Genomic DNA, 20,345 nt, shown 5'->3' with positions numbered 1-20,345 from the left:
TAGTTTTGAAAAGAGAAATATTAATCAATGTTATATAGTAGTATTTTTGTAAGTATTTTTTGAGAGTAATATATAAATATATTTGTAAATATTTTTTGTGTTTTGAAGTTTGTTCCGACTCCAGTGAGTTTTTATATTTTTATTAAGTAAAATTTTCAATTGAGATAATTCATTTGTCTGAAGTTTAATTCAATTATACTTTTAAAATAAAAAAAAAATTAGGCAATTGAACTTAAAACAAAAATGAAAATGAGAAAGGAATGAAAATTCATGAAAATATGAAAACAACAAAGACTATTAATTATACTTTGTGCTTTCTTGAGCCAAAAATCCCACCACAATCCTTTCACAAAAATGAGCCTCACAGAAGCAACCATAACTCATTTAAACCACCATGGACCACACCAAACTCCTTCCATGAAATCAAATCACCCATGGGCAACCTTAAACTTCTGCCTCTAGCTCCACAGATCAATTACTGGTTCTCTGCAACATCCCCGTGCTTAACTGTTGTTAGTTGTTGCTTTAATTTTTTATTCATAAGAATTAAAAGAAGTGTGTAATACTCAACCAACTTAAGGGTTCGGTTGCTTTCCTTTATTTACACCTCTTGTAACAAAAAAAAATCTACATCATTAATTTTAATATAATTAAATATATTGGTTCTATCACTTGACAGGTAAGCTATATATACATAGATGTTGAATAAGTATCATGAATAAAGTCATAATTCAGACCTGCCCATTGGAAGTGGTGTAGCAAAAACCCAACCTTTTCAATTCAATTTCAGGTGTTATTTCTCGTGTTCAACTACCCTTGTTAACACGTCAGGGAGAGCTTGAGTCCTCTTTAAATAGAGTAAATTATATTGATATTTCTGAAAATTCGTCAAATTTGTCTGGACACTTGTCATTTTTCTTTTACCTTTACAGTAACTCTTTTAATTATTTGAGATATATTATACTCTTTAAATAGAGATGAATATGCTTTAAATATTTCATTAAAAAATAAAAAATGTTATATCTTCTTATAAAACTTCCTCCAAATCTTTTTAATATTCTAAAAAACGTATATAAAACATTGAATATTTACTATATAAAATAAGTCGGAAGACTATTTAAAAGATGAGAAAGATGCATAAGATTTGAAGTTATTGAAAATAAATACTCTCAGGGAATCTCTACCTGCTTCTACATGGAAATCACAGCAGAAATGAGCAAGACATTCCTCATGTTTTGACAGCTCTTCAGCCTTTATTTCCGAAAAAAAGATAGAACAGTATAATTGAATATTTGTTAATTTTTAAATTATGCTGGGGTGACATTGGAACCACAAGATAATGACATGCTACAAATACAAAATCTCTTGATTGTTCCGCGAGTATATTTAAATATTTGTTGATTAACATTGAAATGATCAATATATAAAAGGTAACAGGAACCAAAAATCAGCATACGCGTTTACGTTATGAGTTATAAAAGGTAAGGAAGAAGGCCAACTCAACACCATGCTCTGTATAGCCAAAAAAAACAAATAGAAATTTAGAAACCAAAAAAACCCTAATCTAATCGTTCACTCGCTCGCTCACTGTTTCATTGGCGATATAGAAATTAGGAACAGATCGATTAGCAGAAAAAGAGAGAATGGGAACGTGTTTTTCAGACATGAAAGGAGGGAAGCAAGCGGTGGGAGGGAACATCAATGCAGGCACTGCCACGAACAACAATGGAGGCCAAAACGACGCCGTCGATCTCTTTTACAAGACGCAAGGGTTTCAACAATTGTTCACACAAGTTGAGGTACTTTTCTTTCTTAACCGCTTAATCCCTAATTAATGTCATCATCACACAATGCGTCCACTCAACCTATTCATTATCATCACAATGAGTTTGTTTTCTGAAAAAGTTGAGCTATACTTTTCTTGTTGTTGTGCTTTATACGCTTTTTCTTCCGAGCACATGAGGTCGATTGTATACTTTCTTCCCGTCCGGTGTTATCATGTTGGATTAGGTGAAGGATCAATCCAATGATTCATCATGTAATTTGAATCATTCTATCTATATTTTTAATAACATGTAAATTTAAATTTTAATAAAATGCAACATATTTAAAAATATAGTTAGGAATTTGTTTAAAATTTTAAGCATCTAACATATTTTTTAAGAATTTGAGATATATAAACCATCTTAAGTTATAATTTAAAATATATATTATTATTCTACGATAACAAATATAACATATAAATTAGTTAAAGAATAATTAAAAATGATAACAAGTTTATTATCTTAAATTTTAAGATGTAATAATATTTTTGATAAAAAATATAAACAAATCTATAAATAATAGAAGATATAAATTAATTTTTTTATATGAGTGATATAAAATAATTAAAAAAGATATGATCGGTCAAATCAACCAGGCCTTCAATTTTAAATCGAATGTGTTGAGTCGGATCAGGTCGTGTGAAACATGTTCAGTTCTCATACCAGTGAATCAATCCGATAGTTCTTCCCAGACGAGTTTAATAACTATAATCCGGTCAAACAAAATGCCGTAAATAGGGGAAACATTTTAATATAAAAAATTAAGGAATTGAAGGAGAGAGCCAAAGAATTTGTCAAGAGACTTTTTTTTAATATTATTATATTATATGTTAAAAATACTGATTTTATATTAATTATGAATAAACAATATGTGCAGATTAACAAAATTTTATTATCATATATTATATATAAAAAACTATTGATTTTATATTAATTATTTTAAAAATTATATCATAAATTTTTTCTAATAAATTGAGTAAATTAAACTAAAAAAATTATTAAGTTAAGTTAATCCATAGATTGTGTGTAAAGAAATTTTGCTCTACGCATTTTCTAAAACAAATATTTTATCCTATATCTTTCAGTCAAATAAAAGGTTTATAAGTATTATTTTTCTTTCCTTTTCCATCCCAACTAAACACTGTTAAATTTATTGTGTGTTTGAAAGCAAAATCAAGATAAAATTCTCAATACAATGTAAAATCACATTTGTGAGTTCCCTCCTCGGTCTCCCCAACGCCAAACAAAAAAAAAGATGATGTTAAATTCGGATATCATTTAGTGGTAGAAATCAATGTTGTTAATTAATTTGCCAGATAAACTTTTGTGAAGATAATATATTTTATAAGACAGCTAGCTGTTTATTGGAAAACCATATATATAGAAGTTTATGTTTTTTTTTTACAGGAAGAAGTTTATGTTCAGGTATGTGATAAACTGCCAAATATTGATTAAACAAAGGGTATTTAGAATTTCGCAAATTCAAGTTTCATGCTGTCAAGCTTTTATTTTTGATAATTGGATTCTAAAACATAAGTTCTAGAAAAGCTAACCAGCAAATGTCTTGCTACCCTGAGTAAATCCGCCCACCAAAATGAATGTTTTCGAGTATTATTTTTACGATTTTTTTTAATATCATAAAGCATCCTTAGGTTTTTTACGAGTATTTGTTTGTTTTCTATTTTTTTCTGTTCATTTTTGTTTTTTTGTTTATTCAAATGTACTATTTGTTATTTTTGGAACCTGGACATTTGGTGGACAAATGTTTATGGTCTTCTATTTTTTTGATGCAGTTATCTCTTTCAGCATCTAACTTACTTGATCGGGACATTGCATCAAAGGTACATTTTCTTTTAGATAAGGGTGCAAATGTTATACAAAGATTTGAAATGATTCTCATTTTCTTTTATTTCCCGATATTTCATGATTATTTACGTGTGACCGTTATTTTTCTCCCTGAAATGCCTTTGAATTTGCTTTAATATCCTTACAGCTGTTTATGCTAGGCAAATCAATCACAATTTGAAAATAAACTTTTAATTATAAATTTTCTCAATCAACTTTTATTATTCTAAGCATTTTACCACCCAAGTTTTATTTTTTGCAAATTTTATCACTTTAATTTTTAATTTTTACTTATTTCATGGCTGACATGTAAAAAAAAAAATAGTTAAAAGACAACATAAGGATCATTTTGTTATCATCAAGATGATGATAAAACACATAAAAATATATAAAAAATTGAATGATAAATTTTTCAAAATATTAAATGTTAGATGATAAAATTTTGTCAAAAAAAAACTTGTGCCAATAAAATCTGTATAAAAGTTGAATGATAAAATTTGTCAAAATAAAATTAGAGTAATAAAATTCACAAAATAATTAAAATTTAAAGGTAAAATTTACAATTAAGCCTTCAAAATATTTTGTATAAATAAAGTTTCTTAAATGTTAGTAGTACTATTTTTCAATAAGTACATAGCATGTATTATTTTTCATTCACACTCTTAATCTAGTGATGCTAATCATGCAAATGCTTTTGTTATTATTTTTAAGACTTTAGAAACTAGTATGTAAAATTTTATTAGCAGTCACAGTAAATATCAAGATTAACGACTTTATTTACAAAATATTTGTTTTTTGTAAACATAAAAATACAATAATTATCTTTTATGAGAAAGTTTCAAATATCTTCGTGGAAGTATAATTTGGTACTTGCACGTTGATCAAAATAGGCCTTTGTGAGCATAATTTAACTGATTTTTTTATTTCAGAGTGATCCCATGGTGGTAGTTTATGCAAAGAAAAGAGATGGTAAATTGGAAGAATTAGGTCGCACTGAAGTCATTCTGAATTGTTTGAATCCAGAGTGGATAGAGAAAATTAGTGTTGCATTTCACTTTGAAATTGTGCAACCACTTGAGTAAGTTATCCTTCATCTGTCTTGCGCCTATTCCAAGCTATAAATTGTGTGCTCTGTATTGCAATAAGGACTTATAATTCCCTCTAACTCATTTTACTTTTCTTCCAGATTTCATGTATATGATGTTGATACAAAATATCACAGCGTTCCCACCACGGTTTGTAAACCATAATAACTCTGCCCTCTAAAAGAACCCTGCATTGTTTTCTCAGTAAGGATTTTACAGTGATACTTTTCGATTGAGTTAAAGCAGTGCCAACTCGTAGCTTGCTAAATTTTTCTAAAGAAACATATTTTAACATATATATGTAATGGCGTCACAAAAATCACTATAATATAGTGTTTGGTCAGAGGGGAGGGAAAGGGAGGATTTTTTTGGTTCAATTTTTAAGAGAAGTGGGAAGACGAATGAAATTTTTGCTCTTCTCCGATATTAGAGGATTTGGCGGAGAGGGAAAGATGATTTAAATATTTTAACTCTAATAATTAAAATATTCTTATTTACGTTTTAAAATTAAAAATTATAAAGATACAAAAAGTAAATTAATCTTTAAAACTCTTCTCTTCTCATTGTAAATCAAACAAAACATTAATTATTTTTCCTGTTGTCCTCTCAATTAAACATGATGTCTAATCAAAATCCCTCCCCTCATTTTGAACTATACATTCCCTAAATCATACACTGGACAAGAGATTAAGAGTAAGTAGTTAAATCCTTAAAATTAGTTAATAATAGACAACTTAAAGTATTTGACTACAGACAAGGACTTTTGTTGACAATATACAACTTAAAGCCTTCGGTGTTATTATTCTTTAATTTTTATGTAGTAAGTTGTAAATCATTTCACTACTTTATTCAGTGATTTTACAATTGAAAAGATTAATATCCTTGTCATCATGCCAATTGCAAACAGCAATCTATTTCCATAGGAAAATTTACCTTTTTCCAACCAGGGGACAAATTATTTAATTTATTAGAATCTACTTACAATTTATTTAATCTTATCTTATGATATAAACATTTGTTGAAGTATTAGAAAGAATTTTTGTATAATATGTTCATAAGATTTTTTTAAACTTATTTCAATGAATTATTTAAAATAACTTGTAAAAACAGCTTATATCTTATTTGATTTTTTTTATTATTATAGAATCAATTTATACATAAATGTTTATATATGAAATATTTATTTAATAAACTCTTAATTTAAATTATTTACCTGAACGGACTTTAGGTTAGATTTGAAAATAAATCCTTTTGAGAGCTCTCTTCAATTTTATATCAACTTGTGTTATTAATGACCTTAATTTATGGTAGATTTCTATAATTAACATTCATTTTGCATTGTAATAGTATTTTACGAATTTATTATTCTTGCTTTCTCTTGCCAAATATATTAGGGAATGGTAATGACGACTTATGAAGTTTATATTTGAAAACCAAGAAATTTTTTCGTCTCTTGTTCCTGCAGACGCTAAAACTGGGAGATCAAGAATTCCTTGGAATGACCAGTTGCACTTTATCAGAGGTCAGTATCATTGTATTCAGATCATTTTCATTGTGCTGCTTATTAATACTGTTGGATTGAGAATTGAGATTGTGGCCACTGAGTGACGCTGGTGTGAACTGTGTGTGCGTCAGATTGCGACTAAACCAAGTAAAAGCTTATCGTTAAGGCTCCAAAACAAAAGCGGGCATGGTGGTTTAATAAGAAACCTAGGGGAAATTACTGTTCATGCTGAAGAGACTGTTGCTTCAAAGAGTGCAGTTGAGATGGTCTTGCGTTGTTCTCACTTGGATAACAAGGATGTCTTTTCTAAAAGTGTACGTATTCTATATCCCATATTAATGTCCCCTATTTAATTAAATACATTTTTTTTTGTTTGTCATTCGAAAAATCTCTCATATATGTTTTTCTTGTAGGACCCTTTTCTAAGAATATCAAGAATGGTTGAGAGTGGAGGTTATATTCCTATATGCAAGACTGAAGTTATCGACGACAATTTAAATCCAAAATGGAAATCAGTTTGTCTTGGTGCCCACAAGTTTGGAAGTAAAGTAAGCCTACCATCTTTGGGCTTAACATTTAATGCTACAAGATAGTATTTATCTAGCTTTGAATATTTTTAACTTCTCTGCAGGATAATCCATTAGTGATCGAGTGTTTTGATTTCAATAGCAGCGGCGATCATGTACTTATTGGGTAATAATGCAATTATTAGAAACTGGCTTATATTTTTGTTGGGCATGGATGCAAAATACATTGATATCAAAATTCATTGCAATCAGTAAAGTGCAGAAGTCAGTAGCAGACCTAGAAAAACTATACAGAGAAAGAACAGGCGTAAATTTTGTCATACCATCCACACGCCACAGACAGGAGAAGGTGTTGGTTACCTACGCAATAGAATTACATTTTTGCTCTACTCCTTTGCTTAACCTCACTTTGTGGAATTTCTTCCATGTAGGTTCTGAAGGGTCAACTATTTGTGGATCAATATTGCGAAAAGGAACAATTCAGTTTTATTGACTACATATCTAGTGGTTTTGAACTGAACTTCATGGTTGCTGTAGATTTCACTGGTAAGTAACAATTGTTCTTCTATTAGCAACGGTGATTATGAATTTCATCTTTCTTGTTTGTTAACCTCTTCAAAAAATTTCCAGCTTCAAATGGAAATCCTCAGCATTCAGATTCTTTGCATTATATTGATGCATATGGTCGGTTAAATTCATACCAAAAGGTAAGCTTGATATCTACTTCTTGTCAATGAATGATTCTGCCGAGCAAAAAAAAAAATGAATGATTCTGAACTTTTCAATCATTAACATGTGAAATGCTATAGATCGATCACGCCAAAAGTTTTTTACAGTTTATGATCCAGTATTATGTTTGATATTTGTATAAAATCAAGATGATGTATCCTTTTACTTCATTATGTTACTGACTAAATTCAATAACGGGGTGGCATTGTCTGATCCATTGTTTTGCCTAACCAACACAGTATTTATCTGTAGGCTATAATGGAGGTTGGAGAAGTTATTCAGTTTTATGATTCTGATAGGCAGTTTCCTGCTTGGGGATTTGGAGGAAAGATACCTGGTGGTACTGTATCCCACTGTTTTAATCTAAATGGGAATCCAGGTGCATCTGAGGTAAGAAATTCGTCAATTGTATTGTTGGTGTTCTATCAATTTAACATTAACAGTTAGTTTTCTTTCATGTTTAGGTTGTAGGAGTTGAAGGCATAATGGATGCTTATGTCAGTGCTTTAAGCAGTGTCACTCTCTCAGGACCCACTTTATTTGGCCCAGTTATCAACATGGCTGCACAAACGGCTGCACAGTCCCTTACATCAGTTAACAGCACTAAGTATTATGTGTTGCTTATCATAACGGTAAGAAGATAATGAATTGGCGATACTGTTTTTGTTGGAATGATTATGAACAGAATAAACAATCCAATGGTTCATTTTCTCATAGGATGGAGTTGTTACGGATCTTCAAGAAACAATAAATGCTCTGGTTAAAGCATCTGACCTTCCCCTGTCGATTCTTATAGTTGGAGTGGGAAGTGCTGATTTCACGAGCATGGAGGTCCTACTAATCCTTGTCCAAGTTTTTTTCCTTAGGCCCCATTAATTATTTAGTATCATGAAAATGCTTTGTTGTTAGGGAGAATGAATATATATACTTGTGGATTGCAGGTGCTGGATGCTGATAATGGGCGTCAGTTGGAGAGTTCTACTGGTCGTGTAGCTACAAGAGATATGGTACAATTTGTCCCTATGAGAGAAGTACAAAGTAAGTACCAGTTGCTATTCAAGTTAACTTGTTTGTCTTTCAATTCGTTAGCCTTATCTGGCCCCTCAAATTTTTGTACTCATTTCATTTCATTCCATTTGAAGTTAAACGCACCCTCCTGTGTTTTTGACAGGTGGGCAGATATCCGTTGTGCAAGTTCTTTTGGAAGAACTACCTGATCAGTTTTTGTCTTTTATGCGAAGTAGGGGCATTAGCCCATTGCCTTCCCATTTCCCAAAAGCATCCACTTCCACCATGCAATAGATTTTCAAACTCGGGCACGTCAGGAAGAAGGATTAGTGAAGATGTTGTTTGGTTCGTAGCAGGCAATCAATGACCAAAATAATTATCTGCTAAAGAAGTTGGCATGGTTTCATATTTGCTTTTCTTGTTGATATGAATTGTAAATAGAAGCATGATGAATCTCGGACGTATATTAGTGTGAAGGGTATATTGCTTTGCTTGGGGATAAAATTGCAAAGAAAATATATCTTGGGTGATATACTCCTGGTTCCTCTCCCGTACATTTGGATATTTCATAGATAACATGGTTTTGTTAACTTTACGAAATTGTCAAATATTCCATCACCGATGAATTTAGACTATTATCAATCACCTTCTAGCATGGGCATTTGCTGCACACAACATAAGAGTTTTGATTTCTTCATTATTTTGGTTTATCACATTGTTTACAACTACCTGGCATCGCACTCATCCCTTACCGTTGCTGTATGGCATTTGTTTCATATTTGGAATCTCACATTTCTTCTAGACAAGAAATTGGGATCCCGTAAACGTTTTCTCAAAAAGTCTCAAGTTTCCTTTAATAATAAATGAACAGCTGGAGCAAAAATCTAAAATAAAATACATGTGCTAAGTACTGATATCTTTTTGTTTATGCTAATAGGAAATAGTACATCACAACCAACCAAAAAAAAAAGGCACAGGGGGGCTAACAAACAATCAATTCTCACTCTACATCTAGTCTAAAACTCTAGAATTTTCTTTTGGCGAGCAGTCTAGAACTCTAATAGAAAAATCGAATTTAATATATCACGTTTCTGATTTTCACAATGTTTTATTGGGTAATATAAAGAAATGCACAGACATACTACCCACTCAATTTATGTGCAACTAGCCACCAAGATCTTCAATAACCAAAAAGACACGTATGATAGGAGCATACTCAGCTGGACTTCAATTTGTTTTGTGTAAAGGACCGCCTTGTAGAGAAAGGGGAAATAACCTCCTGAATATTGAGGAAGAAACCTTTATCGTAAACATTATTCTTAACTACTACCACATCTTCTAGAGGTGATTTTCGAAAGAAGGCTCTGCATTTGCTCAACAAGGGCTGTTTCTCACCGCTCATTCCACCGATACTTTGTTTCAGGGCTTCAGCACTGACCTTTGCTTCTTTTAGCTTCCTTTGCCAGTCCATGTAATCTTGCCACTTAAAAGTCTGTGATTCACATAGAAACCTTTAGTTTCATTGAGATTAGCAACTCTCATAAGCATACAGTTTTCTGGCTAAATAGATCACCAAGATTGGATAATGATAAACAACCATGGAGCAATTGAACTTTGACAATTCTGCATTCACAAATCAGCAGAAACTGTACAGGTGACTCCATCAGAATCAAAGTCACCAGACCTGAATTATTTTCTTGTAAATTCAGACGATAAAGCAACCGTCCAGTTTGTGCAGGCTTGTCAACACAAGGATTCTGCTATTGTTGTTTTTTTTTTTAGTCCAAGAGAGACTTATTTTATAGATCCCACAACCATACCAATTACCAAATTAGGTATTCTGGGTAGCATTTTCTTGTAACATAACGGACATGGACACAAGGTATCAATATTCTATACATCTCTAATTCAACTATTTAAATGCATAGTATTCTGGTCCCTCTCTATTTATGGGGATTTTTGTTCATATGAAAAAAAGATAAAAGATTCCTTGTCACTTCCTGGCTTTTTTACAATTTACAACAAAATTAAATAATATATTTGAAGGTTAGAGGTAGAAGGTACCTCATTAGTGGTAGTGTTGGTAAGGCAAAGCTTTGCATGGTAACCAAAGAAACCAGCTAACAGCATCCCAACGATTGCAAGGAACACCATAAGAAGTATCTGGGTGTTGTAAGATCCCAACAACCACTGTATGATTACAAAACATCACTAACCACTAAAATGGAAAATAGGGAATCAAAATAGAAATGCATGACAATCAACACATAGAGACACACAATAAATCCCTCACCTGCACAACATTAGGAGCTAAATCCAGAAAAGAATTTTCTATTCCATAATAAACTGCAGAGTTATGATAAGGATAGAGAAGTATCAAAATTAGTAAAAGAAACAACTTAATCTAAACATAGATACTAGTTGCAAATCTATATTACCGGTTAGAATATCAACAACTCTTAATTCTCTTAGTCTTCCAGCAAGAACCAAGACAATGGCAACTGTTCCATACAAGCATATAAGGAAATGCCTACAAGATGAGAAAGAATCACAAATACAAATAGAACCAGAGATGAAGAATGTATAACTCATTGCAAATCTATGGTAAAGTTGAAATCAATAACTAAAATGTTTATCACTATGATATTCTAGTATTTATACTACATCTTATAGGAAGGGAAAAAGATTGAAGAGCATTGAATGATACCAAAATAGCATATTGAAAAGCACATGTTCACAATATATTGAACAAGTTTAATACTTCAGAGATAGTGGAACAGTGAATAGGTACAGAAACATTTTGAGTAACATGTACGTACTGAAGTTATCTTTCCATAATAGAAACAAGATTTCTTAAAAGAGAAAAGAAGGTACAAAGAATAGTTATTAGAATTTTACGATTCGCGATTCAAATCTACGATTCAACACAATTTGACATATTTCTTTGTGAACCTCAGTTCAATAATTTTATCTAACGAAAGGAAAATTCCTAAATCTTAACTTAGTCTTCTAATGCGTCATACTTTTTGGGGTTCCTTTTGTAAAGGAGTTATATTAGATTCCATGAAATGATACTCATGTAAGAATATAGAACTCACCATAATAGAAAAGCCATGAAATACTGGGTGTTTTTCTCCCCTATGCAGTTGTTCTGTGAGTAAAGCAACTTTTAGTAGAACTCCAAAAAAACACATGATATATATTAAATGAGAACAACACAAATAAAGAGGGAGAATTTCAAAGATTACTAACCATCCATCCACAGTGATGATCAAATCGTGCAACACAGCGATCACAAATGCTGCAGTGTTTTGACCTAGCAGGTCTGCATAAAAAAATTAAGACAGTTTTATAAATAGATTTAACCAATATTTCAACAAAATTCTGCAATAGTAGCAAACTCACTTTGGAATTTTGCAAGTTGAACATTCTTTCTCTGAATAAATAATATTATCATAGGGATAAGCATTAATATAGTGAGAAACATTCTCAGTGTTTATTGTCCCCGGATCAGAAAAGCTGGTCAAAAGAAAGAGCAGAATTCCAACAGCAACTGCCAAGAAGCTTGTGTACCTAAACAAAAATATAAGGTCTAACAAAATTCAGGATAGAATAATGCTGAAGAAACCATTAAGCAAAAATAGAGTACAACGTTGGGTGTTGGCCCTGAAGTACACTACCTGTGAATTCCACTTAGATAGTATCCAGGGATATAGGCAAAGCAAGACTTCGCAACGAAATAATATGTTACACCAATTATCACAATATATATAATCTGCAATAAACAGAATTTTAACCATCAAACCAATGGAGAACATAACAACAGAAGTCAAAACTTCCCGAGAGAAAAAAAAGTATCATCACATACCTAGGACGATTTGCAATAAGTCAAATTATTCATTTGATTCCTATAGCTGTCCCCGTTATACAAGAAAATTATATAAGTTTTAGTCCTTACACAATTTTTTGTAGCAGTTGATCACCACCAGAAAGTTTTTGTAGCAAAGTTACACCTAAAGTTTTCTGATATTATCAATAGGGACCTAAACTTAATCTTGTATGCATGTGTAGAAACTGAAACTTTCAGTTTTCTCATGTAGGAACTAAAACTTAAAAAAGGGACAACTATGAGGACCAGTGAACAGTTTAACCTTTGCAATATAATGCCAGACAAGGATATTATTATCATTATCCTTTCACAAAAAAAAATGTCCCAACTGAAGGCACTCGCACCCTACCTATTCATTAATAGTATTACACAAAAAAAAAAGGCCACATGCAGTATTCAGATGTCAGAAATAACCAAATCGTGACCTAAATAACATAAAAAGGTTATTTCCGTAATGAATTAGACGAAGCAATTTATCTAATGAAATTTGCTTATAGATTCCATTGTCATGCTAGTTGCAGGTCACAATTCACAAAAGACAATGCTGAGCGCTGATAAGTTAAAGCATCGAAATAGGAAGAAGAGTTTCAGTACATTAAAATTGATAGCACAAGTTGGAGCAATGGATCGAAATAATAATATATTATAATACCTGCAGAAGAGGATTGGGACGATCGCAGCAGTAATATTCGACGGAGAGAACCGAATCCGTACACTTAGGACCGAAAACAGCGCCAACGAAACGCCTGCAAAAGAGAGAGATGAAGTAATTGAAATTGAAGAAGCAAAAATGGAGAAGAGAGAGAGAGAGAGAGATACAGGAAGTAATCGTAGGCGCCGAAAGTGAGGAAGTAGTGAATGCGTTGAATGAAAGTGCCTTCAAAGATTGGCCATCGACCGCAGAGGAAAGAGACAACGACCACCGCAGTGACCAAGCCATGGCACACCAATAACCACTCTACGCCCATTACTGCCTATGCCCATTCCACATCAAACGGATCCAATCTTCTCTTAACTCCATGCAATTTTTTTAATTAACTACTACTTGTAGTAAACTTTATTTCATCTCAATTGAGATACAATAATTGTCATAAACCATTAATTCTTTAATCCAGTAAATTTAGAGCCTTATTAACCGATGCCCTAAATTAAAAGAGAAAAAAATATTATTATAAAAATTATAGGAAAATATAAAAAAAAAACATGAATAACATAATTTTATATATCTCAATACAAAATTATCCTTTTAGTTTTTTAATGAAAGATATTTGCCTAAAATTTATTACTGTAATAAAAAATAAACGGTGTGACATTTGACTACCTCAGATTCTTTTCTATTGGAGATCCATTTCCATCACTAAAATAGTAAAAGCTTAAGTATTTTTTTACCTCAGCCACTTGGCAAATATTTCACTTACCTAAATTAAGTTCATTAAATATGATCAATCGTCAATAAATACATCTTTAGAAATAATAATACTGAGCTTTGAAGAAAAAAAAAATGTTGATGTTGAAATACTCTCCATATACATTTGATTTATTCAACAATATTCCACAAGTCACCCGAAGTTTAATCTGCTAATTTTTTTTAAAGAAAATCATATGCCACAAACTAAAAAGAAAAGGAAAAAAGTAATAGCATGGTATTTTCTTCTTGTGCCGGTGCCTTAAGGCACTTAATGAGTTATTGACTTTTTTTTGTTTTATTTTTATTCTAACTAAATGTGGCCTTTAGGCTTTGCCTATACTTACGGAAAAACCTCTTCAAATCGTAATAAAACATTAATATTTTATACCAAGGAATTTTCTATAATCAAATTCTTTTCTTCCACGGCAAGGGATAGAATAAATACAATAAAAAAAATTATACTTGTCCTTCGTTGTAAATTACTCTATAAAATACAAGTCCATCGTTGTAAATTAAACCTACTTTGCCCGTTATGCCACTTGTCCTTTTCTCTCATCGCAATTAATCTTTCACAAAGCCTACGAAAGTGCTAGCCAAAAGAACCAAGAAACTATATTGAATTACTTCTTTCCACTGTACAACAATACGGTATAATCATATGAAAATTTATGAGCAAGGTAATAATACCATATGAAAATTTATGGAAATATTAATCAACATATCTGAGAGCAGAGTTTAGAGTAACAGAAGGGAATAATCAAGGGGGTCAAAGCTTCAGTTAGAGATCTGAAACATCGATAGAATTCTCTATAATGTCAATGCAGGATCCTACAGATTTTCCCATTGATAAGGCCTCGGCAACCTTCCCTCGAGCTGCTTCATGCCTCCGCAAGAGCAAGACCGTGTTTAGCAAAGACCATCTAACCTGAGAATCTGTCTTCTTCTGTGTGAAGCCTAGGCCCTTGAGCAATAAATCCAACTGTTTACAATTAAGAAAATTACAATTAGTAATGTCAATGCCATGTGAGCTTTCCAAATGTTGTCACTTAGAAAGTAAGTAAAAAGTTGCTTAAACCTTTCTTATGTCATCCAGACCTCCTTCAGAAAATCCATATATAAGATATTCAGTAGACACCCCAGCCAATGCTATACATGAAAATTTGTTCAATGTCTAATAACAAAACAAAAAAGGTTGTCACATAACTAAAATTTCATGTGCAGAACGTTGATTAAAGCAAACTTATAAGCAGTGTAAATTAAATGTCAGTAAGATAGCAACATACTGTAGCTGATACTTTTCCAGAATTAACCTGCAGGAAGTGAAAGGTGTTAACAATCAACAGATATAGTTGTAAACAATATGCGGTTCACGTGAAACTCAAGATAATCAAGCAGTTTAATGAGCTAAAAACATGTATTCAATCAATTAGATTATTGATAATGGAGTCACTCAACCTAAACTGCTACACAAAAACTTTGTCATACAAGGAAATTGTGACAAAGGTCAAAGCCAGATTGCTAGGACAAACAGTGATACAAAGACACATCCCTAGTTGTTATTCTCTCATTCTATGTGTTACATTAAAGTAAATTGAGTTGCATTAAAATACAAGGGGGGAAAATAAAGCAACCTACTTCTTCTTGAAACTCAAAATCTACAAAGGCTGTGCCCGCTTGAATATTCAGAGATCCCACCTTCTGCAGAGCATCCAAACTAGAAATAGTATATCCTCTAGGAAGTATTCCTACCAGATAGGCAATTAAAAAGTGACCAGCTTCATGCTGCGTAATTAAATTTTGTTATGGTTACATAACTGTCATTAAGAAGATGTAAATTATTTATTAGAAATAAAATTATTTTTAGTGGACAATAAGAGAAAGGCATGAATCTGACTTGAATAACCCTATTGTGGTATTTTTGACTGAAGCTGTGACCAATTGTATCAACAACCAAGCCACCAATACCTCCACCAAAAGAGACCTGCAAACAATCAGTTGGATGAGCATCCTCGAGAAAATCTTTTACAGTAAGCAATCAAGTAGCATGTCAATGAACAAACACAGATTTTCATGATAAAGGTTGATAAACAAACTTGATCCTGAATTTTACAATGTAATGAACCTTCAATCCTTAATACTTATACAGCAGTTATAAAGTCTGTTATAGACAGATGTGGCAATTAGGATACAGTAACCACAAAGCTTTATTCCACTAGGTACGGTTAACTACTTGATTCTCGCGACGTTATTCGGCTCACTTAAATACCCAAATTTCAGCGATGTTATTAGGTGGCAATTGGGATATTGGAAATAAAATCGTTCGTTCATATTGGAAGCAAAGCAAACATGGAAATTGCATTTCTAAGAAGGTATAGACGGACAAAGCAAGAGAAAAGAGAATAAGATCCCTAAATATGCAAGTAAAATTTCTTATTTATCACAAATGGTTATGTTGGGCTGCAGCAGAACATGCATAGAAGCATACAACAGATGGGTCTTGTAGAAAAACTTCACTTCACTTATGTGGTGAAATGAAATGAATTAAGTAAGTACCGCGTCCAATGTCCATAGAAAGAGCAACCCAAGTGAAATATAGAAGATTTGCTGTGGGGAAATAGCAAAGGCATTCCATGCAGCAAGGCCTCCTACAATAGCAGCAATCTGGAGGTTTCTCTCAATTGAACCAAGAGTTGTGTCCACGGGCGAAAGAAGAGACAAAGTTTCAATCCCATTAAGCCTCAATTCATCCAAGGTGTAAAGCCTTTGAGGCACCTACGTAATAGGCATAGAAGAAAAATTAATCTAAAATATTTACAAGAAGAAGCAAGAGGGCACAAGACTACTAACCTGTCTGGCTGCACCAAAACACCGAAGGCCATCAGGCTTACCCTGCAAATCCTTGACAAGTGCGAGCGCAGCTCTATCATCTCCCTTTGCTAGCTCCTTGTCCAATTTCTCCAGAACTTGTTGCCTAGAAACACCAACATTGGAGGAGCATCGGATTCTGACCCTAAATTCACATGTTACCGGTTTCAGTTGTCCAGGGCATGATGTCAGGGCCACACCCACATGCTGCATCAAAGCCAAACCGACCATTTAATTCAAACTATTTTGGGTTCATGAAATGAAATTATTACCTATTGTTTTCCACGGACCAGGCTTTTCAAGGCTAGTGTTGCATTTTTCATTGCATGCGTTCTTCACCACATAAATACAAGATAAACAATTTTCAAATCAAAAACAAAAAGTTTCCGTCCCGAGTCTAACCCCGTTTAACCCAGAGTTACTGTTTATACAATTAGGATAAATTATAAAATAACCAAACAAAATATACGTTGCTTGGAGAAACGACTACTGGCCATTTGAGGACGCCGTTTCTGACATAATGATATCGACGGCTTTTAACAAGACACGATTTAGACCCACTCGCTTTTTAACTACGCTTGCGTTACTTTACTTCGTAAAAAGTAAAGACCAATTTTAACTATGCATTTTCGCAGTTTCACTGCTGGTTAAATCATACCTTGTCGAAGACTCCTAAACCCATGATGAGCTTCCAGTTAATTGTTCAAAAACTATGATGCAATCACTAGCAGTCATCACAAGAACATAGAAAAACGACCTATGATCGGTTAGCATTAGCCATCCAATTTTTATTTTCTTTTAATTTCAAATTTAAAGACCACAAATACTTTAACTTTGGAAACGTGCTATGAAATTTCGAAAAGCACTTGACAAATTGTTTTCATACGTAACCTACTGAGCGCAAAGAATTAGTCTAGCCAAATCATGAAATTTGCAACTTTGAGTGACACAATGAGAGAGAGAGACTCTGATCTCAGTTATTCTAAAACATTTTGAAAGCACCATTGGTTAATTCGACGAGTGCTTAATTTAAAAAGACGACACGAAATAACAACAGCCTTGAACAGAAAAAGTAAATAACACTGTACAAAAGGGCACTGACTAAGAGGAAAAGAAAAAGTCCAATGAACAGAAATTGGTCACTAAGGACATTTAGAGATGAACCTGCCTACAAGCATAACAGGTAAGGATTAATCCCTAGCACAGTACGCATTTGACAGGAAGGACAACTCAGTCTAAAAAACCCGTCTGATACAAAGGGTTAGAACTTATAAGCATAGGCACATACCAAGACTGCCAATTCGTGCAACATGCCACCAAAAGTGCAACTACAGTTTTCAGCACAGTCACACTCGTATTAAGAAGCTAAAAATCGACCATATATTTAGGAGATATAGAATAATCAATTGACTGTTCAAAGTTCAAAAAGCAATGTGCGCCAGCTTATGAAACACTATCGTTATAAAATAAATTAATTCGACAGATAATCCAAATAGCACTTCACATTCACATCTGATTCAAAAGTGATAATACACCATCCAGTTCATCAGACTGAGAAGCACCTAATTTCTCAGAGAAGACATGTAGAAAATAACCGAAACATGTATGTTACAAACGCAATAAAATCAAAACTATAGTCCAAATGGGTAAAACAAAAACCCTAAAACTCTTGAGAGGCAGATCCAATTTCGCCCTTCCCCTTTCCAGCCTTCTTGGGAAGCAGAGTCTGGTGAATGTTCGGCAAGACACCTCCGTTGGCAATGGTAACAGACCCCAAAAGCTTGCTCAGTTCCTCATCGTTCCTCACAGCAAGCTGAATGTGCCTAGGAACAATACGATTCTTCTTGTTATCCCTAGCAGCATTCCCAGCCAATTCCAAAACCTAAAAAATAAAAAAACACACATCATCAACAATTGATTCAAAAATAAATTAGGTCAATCAGAACACAATTAAAAATCAGACCCTTAAAACAAAAATTAAAACAAGAAAAAACAGATTGACAAAAAACACGATGACTAATCAAATCTAAACCTAATCGGAAACCCAAAACAAACCTCAGCAGCGAGATATTCGAGCACTGCAGAGAGGTACACAGGAGCACCAGCACCAACACGCTCGGCGTATTTCCCAGCCTTAAGGAATCGAGCGATTCTTCCAACGGGGAATTGGAGACCAGCTTTCTGCGATCTTGAAACGGATTTGGAGGCTTTGGGCTTGCCCCTTCCGCCCTTGGTAGAACCACCAGTTGAACTCATTTTCTGATCGGTGGAGAAATTGGGAACCCTAACCCTAGAATCTGAGATTCGGAGCACCGAATGAGTGTGTGAGAGAACTGAGAAATCAGGCGCAGACGAAAGGGTTGTGAGTGGAATGGAATTATATAGGGCCCGATAATCCGCGCTGATTGGTCGAGAAGGTGAGACGCGGATTGCCAACGTGGCATCCTCACTAAGATTCGCGGGAAACTGCTTTTTCGTTTTCGAGCATTTTTGGAACAAAACCCGTCACAATGTATTTGCTCAGCATTTTTATTTTGTTTTCTTTCTTTTCTTTATTTTTTAAAAATTGTTTTCATTTTTAAAAGATTAAAATTTTAAAAATATATTTGATTTAACTTCTTATTTTTTGTTTTTAAGAAATAAAAACACTCAAAATTTATGATATATTGACTTCTTATTTTTTTTTGTATTTTTAAATTTATTTAAAATTATATTCATTGTCATCTCATGTTCATTTCATTCAAAATAAGATCCATGTTTTCAATCAAAAATACTAAAAACAAAATTTTATTATTTTCATTTTTTGATTGTTTTTTATTTTTATTTTAACTGAAAATATTTTTAAAAATTCAACCAAACACATTTTCATCATCATTTTCTATTTCCAATGAAAATAAAAACAGAAAACAAAACAAACCAAACATCCCTAAGTTTTGCAATCATACAATATATGTCGTTTTCTAGTGTATTAGAAATAAATTATTCTGTGAGGAAAAAATAATTAATTTTTATGGTGAAGGGGAAGTAACAAATAATTACATATATCTTTTCATGATTTTGTACAAACACACTACACAACCTGGAAAGGAGATTCTTATCAAAGCAGTTGTCGAAGTTATACCGTCTTATGTCGTGGGCTGCTTCTGATTACCTATGTTAGTTTGCAATGACGTTGAAGCCCTCATAGTCAAGTTTTTTTTGGAGTTGCAATGTTGATGAGAGAAAGATTCATTGGATTAGCCGGAAAAAAATGTACAGTCCAAATAGGAATCGGGGAAAGGGGTTCAAAATGATTTCAACCTTCAATAAGTCTCTCTTGGGCTGTGTTCGGCATAAACTATAAACAACAAAAATAACTTTGTGACAACAAAAACAAGTGTTTATCATTTAGTGAGAATGATTCAACGTGTAAATAAGTTTAAAAAGTATGGATCCCACAACTAGCTTTTTTTTCTCTATAACAATGTTATACACATGACCATGTAAGATGAGAGATACTAATCATCAATCTATCATTCTTTTTTTTTTTTTTTGTTATAAGTTATAGCATAGGCACAATGACCAATGCTTAAGTACGTACAACGGGGACACAATTGTAACTTTACATGTCTTTGCTTCTCGCATATGAATAACTCAATTCAAAGAATAAATATATGTCACGC

General features: G+C 32.7%; 4 protein-coding genes across 5 annotated transcripts; 1 reads left to right on the top strand and 3 right to left on the bottom strand.

Annotated features, from left to right (window-relative positions):
• The first annotated feature begins 1,463 nt into the window (after positions 1-1,463).
• LOC114407649 (protein BONZAI 3-like) lies at positions 1,464-9,163 on the top strand. 2 transcript variants are annotated; one of them, XM_028370827.1, is made up of 16 exons: positions 1,465-1,799; positions 3,617-3,664; positions 4,598-4,746; positions 4,855-4,903; positions 6,219-6,275; positions 6,389-6,571; positions 6,671-6,805; positions 6,889-6,950; positions 7,037-7,133; positions 7,216-7,330; positions 7,415-7,491; positions 7,766-7,903; positions 7,978-8,145; positions 8,231-8,344; positions 8,455-8,551; positions 8,685-9,163. In XM_028370827.1, the coding sequence occupies exons 1-16, from the start codon at positions 1,644-1,646 to the stop codon at positions 8,813-8,815; spliced, it is 1,776 nt and encodes a 591-aa protein (XP_028226628.1). In that variant the 5' UTR covers positions 1,465-1,643; the 3' UTR covers positions 8,816-9,163. The 2 variants fall into 2 exon arrangements, with proteins under 2 accessions (XP_028226629.1, XP_028226628.1); XM_028370828.1 differs by lacking the exon at positions 3,617-3,664 and having other exon boundaries at positions 1,464-1,799.
• A 230-nt stretch (positions 9,164-9,393) lies between these two features.
• LOC114407651 (probable protein S-acyltransferase 17) lies at positions 9,394-13,483 on the bottom strand. Its single transcript, XM_028370830.1, has 10 exons — positions 13,230-13,483; positions 13,063-13,156; positions 12,202-12,296; positions 11,927-12,094; positions 11,774-11,846; positions 11,620-11,672; positions 10,960-11,051; positions 10,815-10,867; positions 10,586-10,711; positions 9,394-10,013 (listed from the first exon to the last, which is right to left on the bottom strand). The coding sequence occupies exons 1-10, from the start codon at positions 13,376-13,378 to the stop codon at positions 9,738-9,740; spliced, it is 1,179 nt and encodes a 392-aa protein (XP_028226631.1). The 5' UTR covers positions 13,379-13,483; the 3' UTR covers positions 9,394-9,737.
• Positions 13,484-14,405: 922 nt separating this feature from the next.
• LOC114407646 lies at positions 14,406-17,101 on the bottom strand. Its single transcript, XM_028370825.1, has 8 exons — positions 16,974-17,101; positions 16,666-16,890; positions 16,372-16,590; positions 15,713-15,799; positions 15,454-15,600; positions 15,102-15,128; positions 14,894-14,989; positions 14,406-14,797 (listed from the first exon to the last, which is right to left on the bottom strand). The coding sequence occupies exons 1-8, from the start codon at positions 17,004-17,006 to the stop codon at positions 14,597-14,599; spliced, it is 1,035 nt and encodes a 344-aa protein (XP_028226626.1). The 5' UTR covers positions 17,007-17,101; the 3' UTR covers positions 14,406-14,596.
• Positions 17,102-18,142: 1,041 nt separating this feature from the next.
• On the bottom strand, positions 18,143-19,050 carry LOC114407647 (histone H2AX-like). Its single transcript, XM_028370826.1, has 2 exons — positions 18,739-19,050; positions 18,143-18,565 (listed from the first exon to the last, which is right to left on the bottom strand). The coding sequence occupies exons 1-2, from the start codon at positions 18,937-18,939 to the stop codon at positions 18,344-18,346; spliced, it is 423 nt and encodes a 140-aa protein (XP_028226627.1). The 5' UTR covers positions 18,940-19,050; the 3' UTR covers positions 18,143-18,343.
• Between the last annotated feature and the right edge of the window lie 1,295 nt (positions 19,051-20,345).

The sequence above is a fragment of the Glycine soja genome, chromosome 3, assembly GCF_004193775.1.
Source record: "Glycine soja cultivar W05 chromosome 3, ASM419377v2, whole genome shotgun sequence".
NCBI classification, from domain to species: domain Eukaryota; kingdom Viridiplantae; phylum Streptophyta; class Magnoliopsida; order Fabales; family Fabaceae; genus Glycine; species Glycine soja.
Note: the sequence above shows the minus strand (reverse complement) of the source record. Positions and strands in the feature narration are given on the sequence as shown.